The following is an 18,775-nucleotide window of genomic DNA, read 5'->3' as shown; positions in this document are numbered from 1 at the left end:
ATATACGAGAACCTTTTTTTTCAATATTCATTAGCTTTTGTGCTTGGTATAAATTAATTTCTTGATATTCATCAACTTTCATGCTTATTAAAAATTTATTGATATTTATTTTTAAATAGTAGGTGTTTGTTTCTCTCATTAATGATACCAATTATTTGCAATTTAAAGAATGTATCTGAATGAATTGATAGAATTTATGAAATTAACAAGAGAAAGAAAATAAAGGGTTAATTAAGTAATTTTACCAAAAATTATTTAAATAATAAAATTCTTAATTAAAAAGAAGAAAGAAGAAAGAAGAAATAGGTGGGTTCAAATACCCACCCTAATGAAAAATATTTATAATATCATGCTATTATTGCAAATTTTGTATTATTGCGCTAGTGTTACTTTAATGATTTAATTTCTAAAATACTGTTTTATTTCTTTTTTTCCCTAATTTTTACATTAAAATATTTTTAATACGAAGTGAAGTATAATTTTTTGCGTTAATCCTCACGCGCTGTACAGAAACGTGAGAAACATCATCATTATTATTATTATTATGAAAAATCATGAAAACTGGGGATTTTTAGTCCTTGTCGAGTAATAATAATAATAATAATAGGATAACGAAATGAATGGTTAAATGAATCTGGGCGGCCATCCCGCTGCCTAATGGCGTCAATGATGGCTATCATGCTGATGTCAGAATTTCGTAAACTAGTGGACTCACATGCGCCTCCACTTTGCCGCTCTGTTTCCCACTTCCAAGTTTCAAGGGGTAATTTTTAAAAACCTATCCTGAGATTTGGGTTTGTTACAAATAGATGGTGAGAATTTATTTATTTATAAAAAATCTCCTACCGTCAGTTAACTTTAATATTGACCGTTAATTTACTGTACAAAGACAATATTACCCTTAATAACAATTTGTAGACGGAAATAACTAAAAAAAAATTAAAATTGTTGGCTATTTTATCCTCTTTAAATTATTGATATTTTCTTAAAGTTTCTACAATAAAGATAAAATTAAAAAATTCTCTTTAAATTATTAATATTTTCTTAAAGTTCCTATAAAAAAGATAAAATTAAAAACTTGAAAATGAAATAGTTATAATCTTTACCTATGATATTATAAATCTTTAGAATTGACAAGAATAAAATTGTCAAAAAAATAGGGTTTGTGCTTTTTGCGCCAACAATTTTAATTTTTTTTTAGTTATTTCCGTCTACAAACTGTTGTTAAGGGTAATATTGTCTTTGCACAGTCAACTAACGGTCAATGTTAAAGTTAACTGACGGTAGGGGTTTTTTTTACAAATAAATAAATTCTCGTCATCTACTTGCAACAAGCCCAAACCTCAGGGGAGGTTTTTAAAAATTACCCAAGTTCCAAGTGCCATCAATCATTTGGGGGTGTGATTACGTGTAGCATTGAGGAATGAAAATGAAAAATAAAAATTATTAATAGAGTTTATTTGTTATATTACCAAAAAAAAAATTCAATAGAATTGGAGTGAAATGTATAAATTTTGGAAATAAGGAACGAAAATTTTATTTTGATTGGAGAGGTGGAAATGCGGATGATGAATGAGAATAATGAATAACATTTGTGTTCTCAAGAGAAATTAAAAATTTCTTTTACCTAATTTGATAATAATAATAATAATAGTAATTATAATAATTGTTATAGTAATAGTTATAAAGTTGGTATTTCTTAATTTTAATATTAATGGTAAGGGTCCCTCTATGATGTCGTAATTTTTTTCAATATCAATAATATTTCAATTGTGTACCTCTAAATTTAATCAATGATACACAATATTTGTATTTAAAAAAATATAAATAATTTAAAGATAATTGTAACGGTTTTGCTAAGGATTTAAGAGAGTGGAGAATTTTTTTAAAGTATCTATGACTCTCTTTAAAGTTTGAAACAATCACACTTGAATGACATGTTTTATTTAAAAGTCACTTTTCAACTCTGTTTTAAATTCGTAATGTGATAATTTTTTTCTAACATAAATGTTTCAAAATCTATTACTATTAAGTATAAGATATAATATCTAATAGATTATATAACACAAATCAAATAAATAAGTTGTAATTATAACTTTATATATGATGTAACACTAATAAACGATAGAATTAAGTACATATATTTGACTTAATGTCATAAATTGCATCAATAAACTCATGGGTGAGATTATTTGTAATCTAAAAATACTTGACCACTTATGTTTTAAAATAATTTAATAACGCACATTAAAATACACATTATTTTATATACAACTAAGGATCATTGTATAATTGATCATAAAGTATATATTATTTTTAACACTCATTTAGCATACTATTCTATGAAAGATTATTTTATTGATATTCTTTTATTATAATTAAAAAATTTTATATTATTAAGAATCATTACTCTTCTTATGATAATTATGGTGACTGAATACATAAAATATTACCTCCGAAAATATTTACATGGGAAAGAATGAGAAAAAAATTATATATTTTTATATTTTCATTATAAAAACATGGTTTATGATATTTTAACTTAAAATTTTGATACACAATTTGAGCCCTTAATCTCTACAATCTAATGGTTGATATTGAAAGTCAAAGAAACATTTTGTGATATAACATCATCCACCATTGAGTTATATGAAATTAATAGTTTATATTTCGTGTTAAAATTTTAAATTAAAACAACTTAACTCTAAAATTATATATCCAAGCCATTATGTAGTTACATACACATATATATATTTTTTAAATATAATTTTTGAATAAAATATTTTTCATTGGTTGTAACTCGTATAGTATCATTAATAAAACATAAATCAAATAATTTATTACAGTACCTCCTATGATCATTATTGTTTAAGTATTAATGGTTTTATAATTAAATTCATACAATAAGTTATCATAAGGCCTTATGAAACATCTTTACATCTTTATGTAAAGTATTGAAATAACATTGCCTGTTAAGTGTGTGTGCGTGTGTATATATATAATCACTTACGCAAGAAAAATTAATCGACTCTAGAGAAGTCTAGGAAAAAAGCAAGAAAAATTAATCGACTCCAGAGAAGTCTAGGAAAAAAAAAACACAAATCTAGAGTCGGCCCGTGGTGCACTTAGATTTGTGTATTTTTTTTTTTTTCAATTTTAGTTTATATAATTTTCAATTAAAAATTATTAAATTAATAATGTAATTAAGAATAAGCCGGATCCAAATATCCGAATTTTCGGATGCAAGCACATCCATTGTCCGGATCCGAATCATTATGCCATCCTAAATGCGGCCTGACTTTAGAGAAATCTACGATCATCGTTTATTCTTAAAAAAGCTCACTATAATTCTAGAGAACTCTAGAATTCGGGCCCGACTCTAGAGAAGTCTAGGATCATCGATATGTGCACAGCTTCTGGCATTCTAGAGTAGGGATGGTAAAATTTGGGTATGGGTTTATCCTTTTCGGTTTTGGATCCGGACACTATTTTTTTGTTTCCGGACCCAGATTAAAACCCGATTTTTTCTCATGCGGGTTCGGGTCGAGTTCAACCCGGAAAAATTTGAGTTTTCGAATTCTGGATTTTGAACCCAGATCAATAACTCAAAAAATTACAAGTCCTAAAATACAATTCAAGAATGCTAGATCACATACAAGGTTATCGCGATTTGTGATAGAAACTAGAAAGAATGAAAGATATAAAAAAATGAATCGCGATTTTTTAGGATTTTTTTTATGTTTCCAATTTATATTAACTAATAAAAATAATATTAAAAAATGAATCCGGTCCCGAATCCGGATTCACGGGTTACCCCAAATCCGGACCCGGACCCAGATTAATCCGGGTTATTAAAATTCATTTCGAATCCAGATTCTTTAACACTCTTCTACGGATTCAACCCGGCCCGGATTATCCGGATTCGTCCGGATCCGGACCACATCCGGGTATTCTAGAGTTCTCTAGCGTTGGCTATGCACCAGCACACATCCACATGAAAAACTTAACCTAAGATTTCCTTGAATCTCCACTCTCCGCCGCTTTATAAAATGCCCAAATAAAAAACCATAAGAATCAAAACGACGAGATTCGTCTGCGCATCTGTCTCTCCATCTCCCTTTTTCTAATTTCCACGGAAGCAGAAATGGAGCTTTTACCCGAAGGTTGCATTGCCAACGCTATTTCCTTTACTACTCCTCGTGACGCATGCAGATTGTCTTCAGTTTCAACTATCTTCAAGTCGGCGGCCGAATCCGACGCCGTTTGGGAGAGCTTTTTGCCGCCCGATTACTCTACTCTTCTTTCGTCTTCTTCTTCTTCTTCTTCTTCTTCGCTGCGTTCCTCCTCTAAGAAGGAGCTCTATTTTAGCCTCTGTCATAACCCTATCCTCATCGACGAGGGCAAAAAGGTTGGAACATTTGCATACCTTATAATCACTTAATTCCTTTTATTTTCTTCTTTGTTCATAACCCATAATTGATTTTAATTTGGTTTTAATGTACGGTTTTTTTTAATCATTAATCCGAATGACTGAATCCATTAAATTTTTCAGTTTTTTTTTGTTGAAGATGCTTTTTATTTGAAACTGATTTCTTTTAAAACACCTCAAAATACACTTCTAATTATCTAGTTTTGGTAAAGATCTTCCAGCATTTGTTGACTTGTTTCGGTAGAATTTTACTGTATTTGTTAGAATTCATATGGGGAGCTTGATGTGTACAACCGAACCATATTATGACAATTTGGTTCGGTTTGGTTCGGAGTAAAAAACCAAATGGTTCAGAACCAAATTACTGAATCAAATGGTTCAAGAAAAAATTAAAATTCAAATTCAAAAATAGTTCTTTTTTTTATTTTTGTTTGTTAATTAATACATGATACTTTATATATCATAGCATACACTTTATTTTATTGTTGAATTTTGTTATTTTAATTTATTATTATTAGATTTAATTATACTGGTTATTATTTATGGATTTCTAGATTGTTTTGAGAATTTATTATGTTAATTTACTATTGTTAAATTTTATTATATTGATTATTGTTTGCTAATTTATAGACTCAAGATTATTGTTGTATTAATAGTGTATTATTATATTATTTTTTTATTAAATAATGAATATATAAGATAAAATCAAATGGAACCGAATTGAATTAAATTATAGAATCGAACCGAATTAAATTAATTTGGTTCGGTTCAGTTCGGTTCTATAATTTAGTTCGCATTTGGTTCATAAATTCATGAACCATTTGGTTTCAGTTTCGTTACCAAACTGAATAGTGTCCACCCCTAAATGATGTGTGTTTTGGTGCTGCATGTTCTTTGTTGCAAGTGCTTGTGACACCACCAAAAGCATGTCTTTTAATTAAATGAAATCAGTTGTTTTGGGCCTCTAGATGGTGTTTTATCTTGTGGAGGAAAATTTAATAACATGTTGAAATCAACAATAATATCTTTTGGGAGTGAAAAAGCAGTTGGTAGTGTGAAAGGGAACTTGATTTGCCTTTTTCTTGAGAAACATTTGATAACTGATAAGTGATCTTATAAAATGTGCTTTAGTACTTCCACAAATATTTTTAATTCAAAAGTGATCTGTCCGAAAACTCCTCTAAACACTTTTGAAATTGAAGTGCCTTTTTTGGTAAAATTTTACCGTCATTTTCATGCGGTTTTGTCTTCTTCTTTCCTTACCTTGTTAATATAAGCAACGGTGCATATCTAATTGTGACATTCAGCAGAGCTTTTCACTGGACAAGCAGAGTGGGAAGAAATGTTACATGATATCCGCTAGGGATCTTCTGATTATCTGGAGCTCTACATCTGCTTATTGGAGATGGATCTCTATTCCTGAGGCCAGTTTTTTTTCTTTTACTCATTGCTTTTATTTGTTTAGGTATTATTCTTTTTTGATGAGTAAAGTTATATTGGCTATATCCAAAAATAGGTTTCTGGAGGTGGCTGAGCTTATCCGTGTCTGTTGGCTTGAAATCCGTGGCAAAATTAGCACTCGTAGTCTGTCTCCAGGGACACTATACACTGCATATCTTGTGTACAAGCTAACAGCAGGATCGTACGGGTTTGAATATCAACCTGTAGCTGTGAGTGTTGGACTAGTCAGTGGTGAAACCCAAACACAAACTGTATATTTGCATGAAGAAAGAGGGCTGAGGCAAGGTTATCATGGCTTACTTAATCGCAGCAGCAGTCAGGCTTCAACGCCTAAAGAAAATGATGGCTATTTTCCAAAGGAGAGAAAAGATGAGTGGTTGGAGATCGAGTTAGGTGATTTTTTCAACGAAGAAGATGTTGAAGATGGTGAGCTGGAAATGAGCGTTTTGGAGTTGGCCGGTGGTCACTGGAAGTGTGGCCTCGTTATTCAAGGTATAGATATCAGGCCAAAACTGGGTAAATGAATAAGAGGATCATTTTCCCCTGTAATCTGTATCACATTAGCATTGTGATGGACATCTGCTAGTTCTTCATTGTGTTAATTGCATCGTCAAAACTATGTTGTATTGTATTTTATTTTTTATTTTTCCATTTCTCAGAATGTAATCTTCCTCTGAACTATCCGTATCGTCAAAACTATGTAGTATTGTATTTTATTTTTTATTTTTCCACTTCTCTGCATGTAATCTTCCTCTGAATTAACCCGGTAAGATTATAATAATTTTTAGCTTCTATGCAAATTGATAGTTATTACAATTTCACCTCGAACATTTTCTTAGAAGAGACCTGTAAACTGCAGTGTGTATGCAGCTTACATCATTATTTTCTTGTCGTTAGTAACTTGAGGGTCGGGGTTGAATGGTATTTAAAATAAAGCAAGGTTATTAAAAATGTTGTTAAGTTTTACCCATTGACCCACGATTCATCCATCAAGCGTTCCCAAGCTTCTACAGCAGTCAATTTATTAAGCTCCTCTGCTTTTTCTCTGTTCACATAAGCTTCGGCAAAATGTACCACATGATGGGTAGACTCAAACTGGGCTGGGCTCAGTGAGAGTGTGCCCTGGGCTGTGTGCTCGGTAGAGTGGTGCGCACCGTTGCAGTTGAGCAGGCTACAACAGGCGATTTCTGTGTTGGAACCCCAATAGCAATTACAACTTGCCTCCGGCCTCCATCTCTTGAGTATTTTTTCGCTGCCTCCTCACACGACTTTTTCTTCAACTTGCCCAAGATTTCTAATGACACTGTTCCTATCGATGAGAGAGAGAGAGAGAGAGTAACTTGCAACAATTTTGAGTCCAAAACAAACTAAACACATCAATGACAATATAGTTCATTCCAATTCTTATTATTAAAGTAAATAATTTATTTTGATTTTGATTTCCCATTCCGATTCTACCTCATTTTGATTTTAATCCATTTTGTTTCCTACCCATTCCCTATTTTGATTCTTGTTCATTTCAATTTTAATCTATTTTCATTACAGCTTGTTCTTATTACTAATTGATGAACACACCACTGGAGTTTTGAATAATAATACTTGACCCAAACTATCTCCAACTGAGTAACATAAACAATGTTAGCCTATGTGTACATATAGTGTATCATTTTAGTATGTTATAGAAACAAATTAAACACTATCATTTTACCTGATAGATTAATTGATGTTTACCTTAAATATAATTAAAAAAAATTGTTGAGTAACAGAAAATAAGTTACAACCAAAATTGTGACAGATGCAACATTCATCGTGTGCAAAGCACACGCTTGAGCTTCACCACAACTAAAATTACCTTTTTAAATCATAAAGATGGACGGAGACTAGTTATTTTTTTTAATACTAATACATAGGCCTATTATATCTATTACTGAATTATATCTATTACTGATATTACATCAAAAATTATAATTGGTACTGCCTACTCAATTATTTTATAATTGAAAAAAGATTAAAACTAACTCTCATAATTCTTTTATACATAGTCAAACCCTTATTCTCACACATAGTCGAATGGAGGCTAGTTATTACTGGGAGAAGTAAGATTTTCTCATAATCTATTTTTTTTCTTTAATTTTAAAAAAATCTTATGACGTATATCTGTTAATATCAATTAACGATAGTGTACATTAAAATTTAACACCCTCTAAGATGCTCGATCTAAGAGCCACCAATAACCCATCTGAATTTTTAATTTTTGACAAGAAAAAACTTATATAAATACTTAATCTGATTCCCGATTACAAACTTCTGGCCAAAAATATCAGTGTTATAAGTTTGTGTCTTCAAATAAATGGTCCGTCAGTGTCTCTAAGAAACTTAGTCCATGGAAAAATCCACTCTCACATCTTATGGACCACAAAAATTCTGCAATATTGACAAACAAAAACAAATTTTGGAAACGAAAAACAGATTACTGAACTTCCGACATAAAACAAATAGCCAAACAGCACTAATTCTTCATTTCTTTACCAGCAAATGAGGCTTCACAAGGCTCAAATCTAGTACAACTTCAGAAAAATAAACTAAAATCAACTGCATTTTTAATAGAAGAAGCAGATTTTTATTTTTTTACTAAACCATATGTAATGTCAAAATTACAAACTTAACAATAAAATTCCATAAAAGCAGCACATACGAAAAGATAAGGTAACGTCAACAACAAAATGCTAATCTGTGTAGAACTCTCGCATATCCAAATTTATTGGAATAAAGAAACCGGTGAGAAGATACTGTGTACCCTTAATGTCTTGAAGAACTCTCAAATGCCCAAACTTATTGGAATACAGGTTCCGGCACACAAATACTGTGTTTCAAGGGCCTGCGGCTTTATTAAGTCAACTTGTGAATGGTCTTCATGTCAATGACTTCGTTAAGGGTACCTTTTTCGAGGTGATCCCACCACTTGAACAAGAAATTGTCCACAACCAGTCTGAACCAAGGAGACAGCTTCAAACCTTCTTCTCCAGCATCTGCTTTCCTCAAAAGCTCTTTTAACTGTTCCCGGTTGACATATTTATACTCGGCTACTTCATCAGGATTTGGGTTAACACTAACATCTCGGACAATGAAAAGTAAGTAGTCAACTGCCAATTAATGTGAGAAATAACAGTCAAAATTACGGTTTAAAGACTTTCCAAGAATAAAAGTTATTATTTCCTGCCAGTCATCCTAATATTGATACTCAATAATTAAGTTATCAGTCAAAATGAAACATAAAATAGATCTAGATGAAGACATTACGTTCATGCTCCCCCCACTTGCCATCAGAAGGGGCCTTGTACAGAATGCGACCCAGTGGAGTGAACTCATCAACTGGCACATCTTCAGCACAAATGCCCAGCTCATCCAAAAGCTTTCTTTGTGCAGCATTCCTCACCCCTGATAAGCAAATTAAAGAAAAGAAAAACATCTTTAGAATCAGTTGCAGTTACAAAAGATCAAATAGACTTTCAATAGAATGTAAAAGATGCAAATATACTTACCAAGAGCGTTCTCCTCAATAAGCTCAGATTCACGGTACAGAGGATGGCTGCAGCAGGTGTTAGTCCACACAAGAGGGAAGGTAACTTTGGTTCCAGAGCGTTGCTGTCCAGACATGACAGAATAAGACACAAACCCCAAGATCGAAAAAATATTAGGAACGCATTTGTGCATGCAATACTACAACCCTCAAGATCAATTCTTACAGCCTACTGACCTGCTCAAAATGATGGATACCTTCATGTAAGATGCACGGACATTCCTAAGATGGCTTTAGCCCTTGGTTTAGGATGCTTTGCTTAATTACTGAATAAATTTCACTCAATATTTATATCGGTCTTACATGAGAGGATTTTGAACTTGCAATAGTTTTAACACTATGCTAACATATCATATCCTTTCACATGGTCCCCAAGTCAGATAAATATCTTTTTCATATATTACTGCAATTCTAATCATTTCAACTAGTAAGTTGTTTTTTTCTTTTTTTCTCCAAGACTTACAAATTAAGATTTATGTGTCATAACAAAGAGAATATTACTATCAGTCATCTCCCATGTCAAACCGCAAATTTGCACAACCCAATGACAGTCCATTGACAAACAAGTTTTTACCCATAGAATACAGAAAAGACATACCTGAAGGAGTAGCTCATATTTTGAGTTAAACAAAAATACGCTGAAGGCTCTGTGTAGCAAATTCAAAGACTCAATCTTTTCCATCAAGTGACCTGCATTTTTTTAAAAGATTTACTTTACATTAATTGCATAGGAATTAAGAATTTATACAGAGCAGAATACAGCATTATATGTCGAAAGCATGCAGGAAACGAGACAAAACACCCACACAGTCCCCAAGCAGAGAAAAGAACAAGAAATTTGGCATCATATTAAAACATTTTAAACCAAAGCGAAAGATTCTTGCTCTGTTAATTTTTTTCCACTCCTTAAATCCAGAGGTAATTATAGAAGGAGCTCCAAATATATATAATAATCAGGCAAAAAAGTGTACCAAAATTTAGTAAAAGCATAAAAGCCCATAAAATAAGTCATCAGTGATAAACATGAAGAAATCTGACTCAAAAAATGTAAAACTGCATAAGCAAAAAGAGAAATTTAAACAAATATATCACATTGCATGCATTTCTTTTAAGAATATACAGAAACAGAGGGTTCACTTACAGTTGTATTTGTTTTCATGACCAACAACGCGATCATTCTCATCCACCAAAATGCATCTGTCAAAAGTATCAATTACAAAAGATCATGAGCATGTATCACTGATATATCACCGGATACTTTATAACCAAATGCTACAGGGCCATGTTTCAGACAAGAAGAGAAATTTTGATGGTTTTACTTCAAATTGAACGCCTTTATAACAAATCAAATACAAAGGGTATCAATAAAAGTTAGATAGGCCATAACTTATTACAAGATAACCATATAACAATTAGCAAGCTTGCGAAAATTTAATGCATCATATGTACAAAATGATATATATCTCATCCTTGCAGTATGCAAAATGATGTCTTCAAATCATTAGCGTTAGGGAAAAGATATATAGACATACATAAATAAATTTACGTAAACAGATCAGGAAAGACAGATTTGATTTATACAATCCAAATCGAAATCTTTTTCCAGATTAGCTTTTTTCAGATCAGCTAAAATTGTATTTAAAGTCATTCCTAATATAGTAATTGATTTGTTGTGTATTTACCTGAGATTTAATCATGTAAAAAAAATCAAAATTAACAAAAATTTATCTCCTAATATATGAAAATTTGTCCTACGGATACGGAAATAAATAAATAACACTAGTTTCTTTTATTCCTTTATGGTAATTTATGTTCCACTCATAAGGTCAATAAATCAACGAATCTTTAAAATTTTCAAAATGAGATGAATTTAACTCTTTTTTTTAAAAAATAAAAAATAAATATATTCAATCCATTTCATCCTATAGAAGATTATAAGAATCTCCTAGACAAACATAGATTCAGTTCAATTCTACAACACAATCGACAGAATTGGATCCACGAAACAGGAAAATAACATCCGAGTCCCCCTATTTTTTATTTTCTCGAATCAGTACATAGTTTGAACTTATGTATCAAATAGGTCCCTAATAGTAGTAGTGGACAGTAGTAGTCAAACATAACGGCTCAAGGATCCTGATGATAATAACAGATAAACATAATTTTTATAAAACAGAAAATTCACAGTGTCTTAAAAAAGGCTTTAAATATTTGAAAATCAGATGAATTTGAATCTTTTAAAAAAATTAAAAAATAAATTCAATGCACAAGTTAATAAAAATCTCCAAAACAAGCATAGATTCAGTTCGATTATTAGAAAAAAAACACAATCAACATAATTTAATAATCTGTAATTTTTTTTTCTCAAATTGGATCATAATTTCAATTTTCGTATCAGATAGGTCCCTAGTAGGCAGCCGTAGCAGTATCCTAGTAGGTAACGTAACGTCACCTTTAAAAGCAATCTCAGAAATTTAGTCAAACGTGATGACTCGAAAATCCTGCTGATTGATTAATTAGAAAAAAACGGAGAAAGAAATTGTGAAAAAAAAAATTAAGAATTTAAATTAAAAAAAAATCATACTCGTCTTCAAACATGAGGCGGCGCTGGACAGCGTCCATGCCGGCATCAGTAGTAGCGTCACCCATAGTGCTGATTGCGCGAGCGGAAGAAGAAGAAGAGCTAGAACGAGAGGCACCTCTCAAGGACAGAGGCCTGCGAATCGAAGAAACCCTAGGGGCGAAATGGGAAGAGGAGAAAAATAGACGGGACTTCGAGAAAGAAGAAGAGTTGTTGATTAGTGAGGAGCAGAGTTTGGTTGTGGCGCAGTTATAAAGCGTAGTAGTAGACATTGGGACCTCAATATGGCAAGAGCGAATCTGCCATTTTAAAGCATATTTATTGAGCAAATTTTTTCATTATTTTATTCTTATCTAATGGAAGTGGACCACCGTTTTTCTTTGACTTATGCTTTTACATTTTTACCCTCACTTTATGCTAATTTATTTGTTATGTTTCCTTTATAGGTAATTTCTTATTAGGGTTTTTCTTATTTTTTAGATCGAGGGTCCGAGTCTTTCCGTAAGTGTGGAAGTTTATATATATTTATTTTTTTCTTTGATTTCAAGCTCTCATATTGAGGATTCAAGACTTTTCATTAATGTGAAAGTTTGTTTATTTAATTTTTTTCTTCAACTTTTTATTCTCGCACTGTAGTTCAACTTTGGTACGTCGAGTCAAGTAAATTTTAATACAGTGACTTAGGTTTCGATAATTAGACCGACTTCAAGTGGTTAGAGTTTGACATTATACTAATTTTAGATCTCGACATATATAATTGACGGTATTTATCAACATTTGTGTCGTAATCTCTAACTTAATATTAAAAAATTAAAAACTACTTTGGGATAAGATATGAAAGGAAAAAAAAATGAAATATACAGATTCATATTGAAATGTATGGTAATGGTAATCAAATTTAGAAAAGTTGAATTTGTATATGAGTTGGATCATTTCTTATTAAGATTTAAATTAATTGATATTAGCAGGTAATTTAGATAAGTTAATAGACGAGTTTGGACTATTACAACAAGTGTCAATAAACACAAATCATATATTATATAGTTATTTAAAAATGGTATGCAAGTTGGTTTATTAATGTTTCAAATCTACGTAATCCCATGAAAGGTTTTATATCCATAATTATCTAAATTATAATTACAAAACTTATAAATTCAATTAATATGGATTTTCATTTTAGGTAATTCAGTTTGTACATGGATTGGATGATTAAATCTATTTTTTATTTTTATTTTTATTTTTTAAGTTAGAAATCGTTAGAAAATGGAAGAATGATTGAATTTACTATTAGATTCTTAAAATAAAATTTTCCATAGGATATCCGATATTGTTTTATTAAAACTCACCAAATTTTTTTAAATATTTTTCAAATAAATAAATTTCAATGAGCGTAGGGATGGTGTTGTATTGATCTGAAGCCGTGACCAAATTGATTTAGTTGTAGTGATTATTTATTGAAGAGTAATGTTTAATATATTCTTGTTTATGTAATTATTATTTCAACTTTTGAAGAAACATACTTTTTCTCCAATTTCATATTAACACACATTGGTAAGTGATGCAAAGGGTAATGAGATGGATAGCAATTGTATTTATTTTTGAGAAAAAAAAATAGAAAAAGAAAGAGGTTAATGTAATAATAGCAATTCCGTATATATATATATATATATATATATATATATATATTATAACAAGATGATGTTTCCTAAGCATAACTTAGTTAGTTGTGAATTCTCTTTAGAGGCGATTCTAAATTTTTGAAAAAACATAAAGTAAAATTTTTACAAGAGGATTGATCAAAATTTCTATGGATGCTGTGATTTGTCTAATGTGTTTTAAAATGAATATCTCACATGATGACAAGATCTGCGGAAGGATTTCATACTTTCGAAATAGGTGAAGGATCTTTTCAAAAAAAAAAGAAATAGGTGAAGGACAAAAAATCAATGTCATCAATCAATTAATTTTAATTAATTTATCTTGATGCCGACATTGAATTGATGATTCTCAATTATATTTATTGTATTTTTTAATTAGCCAATCATATTGTGCCACATTAATTTACACGTGATTAATTGTATGTATTTATGGTTCTATAATTATTCTTTCTTTTCAGAAAAGGAAAGTGTAATTATATTTTTAAAAAAAAAAGAAAAGAAAAAGAAAGTGTAATTAACTATGTCACGCAAATATTAAAAAATATAATTTCTCTAAAAGCAAATGATCCTAAAATTCTTAATTAGATTATAAAATTTAATTGTATTATCTGAATGTAAAGATAAATATATGATCGCAGTTTTGAAATATTAAAAAATAAAATAAAATCGTATAAACCATCTTCGTACCTTAAACTTGTTATATCATCATCGATGTGAAATGATGTTTTTTTTAAAAAAAATTCTATCCAAATAATAATAAACACGGTCCAATAAATTTGTCTGGACTAAGGCCCAGTCTGATGCCTAACGAATCTACAACAATTTATCAAAATTGAAATTCAGCATAAAAATCTTAGATTAAAGAAAATAATAAATAAATAAATAAACTCAAATGTTCAAACACCAAGAATGTGAAAAAAAAAAAAAACAAATGTACGATCAACTCAATTAAGGTAATTTTGACATTTTCTAAAATAATTAAACCACATAATATTCACAATTATCTAATGATAATCAACCAACAACAAACATCAGAAGACTTTCTTGTAGTTTGATGAAGATTTAATTAATATAAATTATTAATCAAGCATGGGGTAAGAACACCAACCATTTTATTTTTCAAAGAAGTGATAATACCCAACCTTGACCATATGGATTATATTTTTAATCTGTCGCCCACCATACCCGAAGATGGACATTGGACAGTCTCTAGTCAAATTTGGCAGACTATATAAAATCAAAGTCAATTTTCCTCCTTATTGGACTCTAAAAGATACACAATGTTGAGAAATTTTTATAACTCTATTTCATACAAATTGACTATTGTTTGGGTACCAAAACATATGATGATTTTTTTTTTAATTTTTGCCATCAAATGAGCTGGGTTTAATTTTTAAAATCTTTGTATTACTTTATACAAAGAGTTCTTAACAACTAAATATTAACTATTGTCTACATTGTCCGCACAAACGTACACACATGCACGTGTATGTGTAAACATATTTGTTTCTAAAATAAAAAAAAAAGTGTTTTTTTTTTAATTTTGAGTGAAATACAATATGAAGTATAATGATAGTATGAATTTATGTATTTTATAGTTCAGTAAAAAATCTATTGAGCAAAACACAGAAACATACACCTACCAAGAAGTGAGATCTCTACCCCAATACATAAAAATATATCAATTTCTTCCCACAAATTTAATAGAGGAATAACTTAGATTCTCTAAGTAATGATTCAAACCAAAACTTTCACCAAAATATTGGATAACACTTTGGCCAAAGGCACAGAGCAGCAAAATTATAAGAAAATACTTAAATAATTAATTAAGCATTTGAAATTTGCAATTTGTGCATTGATCGTGTGAAATTTCGATTTAAATAATTAATTAATAGTTCGATTATGTTACCACATGGGTTAAAAACACCGTTTTTTTTTTTTTTTTGGCTTTTCCTAAGCCACCATCAAGATCTAACCCAAAAATAGTTCAATCGCTAAGAGGTTTCTGCTGGGTTATTAACACTATATATCCCCAATGTTTGTTACGAAATTAAAAAAGCGAAAATGTTTAAGATTTTGACGTATAAATCCATAATATTATAGATCTTTTGCAATTAGGTATATTGACCTAGTTAATTTACTGCAAAATGATTTATTCTTACATTTACATTAATATGTTCAAGTTAAGACTCTTTCTTATTACTTATTTAATTTAATATATAGAAAAAGTATGTATTAATTATAAATCATATTTTATGATCAATTTGAATATAAATTTAATTTCATATTCTTTAATTTGTAGTTATTTTTTTCGTTTCATAATACTTATTCAATAAACAATCAATAATTTGAACATATAATAAAAATATATTAATCTACATATAGTGTTCATAATGTGGTTTTTTTTAATTGAAGGTATCAAAAAGAAAAAAAAATTGCTCTTCATTTATTTTTACAGCTAGGAGCTTGATGAATAAGTGTAGAAGTTTTCTTATTAAGGATTTAATGGTGCGTTTACTTTATGGAATGAAAATGTGGTGGAATGGGAATGGCTAGGAATAAAAATGAACTGGAATGTGAATGAAATTTTAATGTTTACTTGGCAAAAATAAACGGGAATGAAAATGTACTGGAATGTCATTGATGTGTTTACTTAGCAAAATAAATGAGAATAAGGAATGTGAATGAAAATTAATTTACCAAAATACCCATAGTATTAAAATAATATAATTTTATTAACTAGATACATCTATAAATATTATTATAAAAATGATATTAATTAAAAAAATAAAAATAATAATAAAAATAAATGTTAATAATGATAATATTAATAAAAATAAAAATAACAATAATTAATAATAACTAAATAATAAAGTTAATAAAATTTAATAATAATAATAATAATGACATTTAAAATAATAAAATTAATTGTGATTTGAACGAGGGTAATTCGAGAAATATAAAAAAATTAAAAGGATACAAAAGTCAGTTCAAAGAATGAGAATCCCCATTCCCAACCTCCCATTCCTTATTTCCAAATTATGTGGGACCTACACATTTTATTCTTATTTTAAAATTTTATTTTTCTAAGTAAACATAAATTTTATTCTCATTCCCTAAACCCTCAAGTAAACACACTATAAAGGCAAAGTCATTTTATACTCCACACTTAGTAGGGTTCCACCTCTCATGTTCGATAACTTTGGGTCAATTATACAATTCAATTACTAATTATTAGAGATATGGAATTGAAACTAGTGAGCATGCAAATAATTTAATCAATTTTTTATGTAAATAATTTAATTAATTTTTATGTAATATTTAAATTAATTTATTAGTAATAATAAAAAAATGATTTTAGCAATAATATATTTAACATTTGGGTAGGTGTGTGGAGCAATTTGTTTTTTTTTATAAAATTGATGTTGGGTGTGTGAAAAAAAAAAAGTTTGATTATCCATGTGGCAACATAGCTTTGATTTGCCGATTAATTAAATGTCACATTCAGCTGAACGTTTTGTCATATCTCCGCCACCAAACCCCTTAAAGAGTAGTTGGGAGGATGAAGGAATAATGGTCAAACCAAACAACAGCTGAAGACAGGCAAAGGAATTCGAACGGTAAATGCTAACCGAGTCTTGCCGGTTCAAGTTAAATTATTGGATTTAATTTTATATCTTTTAAAAAAAAAATTCAAAGAATGAAGTTATATGTATTCTAAAATTTACTTTGATACTTTAAATTTAAATAAAAATTTTATAACATATATGTCCTTAAATCAAATTATTGATACAGACGTATTAGATCCACGACTTAAGGTTGGGGTTATACTCACTCAAAATTTCTTGCTATACTCTTTTTTGAATTGAAATTTTTATTATAAAAATATAATATGATCAACTACTTATTTGACATTATTTTCTCTCCCTTCATCCCCTTCTCTTATAAAAAATTTATTGTGATATACGAAGTAAATATTGCATTTAACAAATGCAATTGTTTAAAAATTAACAAGTTTAGAAGTATTGTAATTAATTTACAACAAATTGAAAGGAACAATACCCATCTTGTACTAGAAATTTTCTTGTTAAATCTAAGAAGCACAAACTTTGAATGATAATAATAGGTAAGAACTGATAATATGATAATGAAAATTAAGAAAAAAGATAAAGTTGATTTAACAAGAAAAAAGAAAAATTGAAAAAGAGAATGTAATTTAGGCTTTGACATTATTATAGTAGAGAGATAAAATAGTTAATCAGGGGTAATTTTTTAATTTTTGAGAATTAGTGAATTAAAATAGAGTGGAGCTATTTAAATCCACCAAATTTCTCTTTACATCCATTTTAAAATTATATATTTATTATTAAAACTTAAAAATTCCGAAATTACCTTGTACTAATCTCTTTCTCTCTCTACCTTATAATTGTGTATTCTCTTTCTATACTCTCATATTCAGTAAACTAAACACTCAATTTCACTTTCTTTTGAATTTGTTTTTTTTTTACTTTCTTAGTTTATCATAATTTCTATTTCATGCTTTTTATATATAATAATTTTTTTCTTGATTTTCAATAGCTTTTGTATTAGGTAAAAATTAATTTCTATATTCATTAACTTTCATGGGTTATAAAATTTTGTTGATGTATAGCTTTAAATGATGGGTTTTATTCCTCTTAGTAGTGATATCAATTATTTATAGCTAAAATAATATATCCGAATGAATTGATGAGAATTTATGAAATTAAGAAGAGAAAGAGAAGAAAGGGTTAATTAAATAATTTTTAAAAATTATTTATATAATAAACTTCTTAACTAAAAAAAGGTATAAAGATTAAATTATTGGTTTCAAATAGCTCCACCCATTAAAATAATAATCTATAATTTAATAATTTTTTTAATTTAAAAAGTAGATGTTTAAAGAAAATTATTGCATTCAAATAGTTCTACCTAGTTCTTAAATACAAAGAGAAAAACATAAACATAACAAGAGACAATTTTACCTCATCCTCCTAACCAACATGTCCTCTACTAATCATTGACACTCAATAACAAGCTTTAGCAAT

The 18,775-nt window shown here is 29.1% G+C and overlaps 2 protein-coding genes across 2 annotated transcripts; one reads left to right on the top strand and one right to left on the bottom strand.

Moving 5' to 3' along the window:
* Positions 1 to 4,048: 4,048 nt before the first annotated feature.
* On the top strand, positions 4,049 to 6,648 carry LOC102623840 (F-box protein At2g02240-like; the record flags this gene model as incomplete). Its single annotated transcript, XM_052443570.1, has 3 exons — positions 4,049 to 4,408; positions 5,740 to 5,857; positions 5,921 to 6,648. Coding segments are annotated over 3 exons (972 nt in total), but the record flags the coding sequence as incomplete, so codon positions are not given.
* A 1,729-nt stretch (positions 6,649 to 8,377) lies between these two features.
* Positions 8,378 to 12,354, bottom strand: LOC102624321 (isopentenyl-diphosphate Delta-isomerase I). Its single transcript, XM_006480369.4, has 6 exons — positions 12,055 to 12,354; positions 10,612 to 10,667; positions 10,069 to 10,160; positions 9,433 to 9,535; positions 9,191 to 9,328; positions 8,378 to 9,033 (listed from the first exon to the last, which is right to left on the bottom strand). The coding sequence occupies exons 1-6, from the start codon at positions 12,321 to 12,323 to the stop codon at positions 8,780 to 8,782; spliced, it is 912 nt and encodes a 303-aa protein (XP_006480432.1). The 5' UTR covers positions 12,324 to 12,354; the 3' UTR covers positions 8,378 to 8,779.
* Between the last annotated feature and the right edge of the window lie 6,421 nt (positions 12,355 to 18,775).

Source organism: Citrus sinensis, chromosome 6 (genome assembly GCF_022201045.2).
Source record: "Citrus sinensis cultivar Valencia sweet orange chromosome 6, DVS_A1.0, whole genome shotgun sequence".
Taxonomy (NCBI): domain Eukaryota; kingdom Viridiplantae; phylum Streptophyta; class Magnoliopsida; order Sapindales; family Rutaceae; genus Citrus; species Citrus sinensis.
This window is presented reverse-complemented; position numbering and strand designations above follow the sequence as displayed.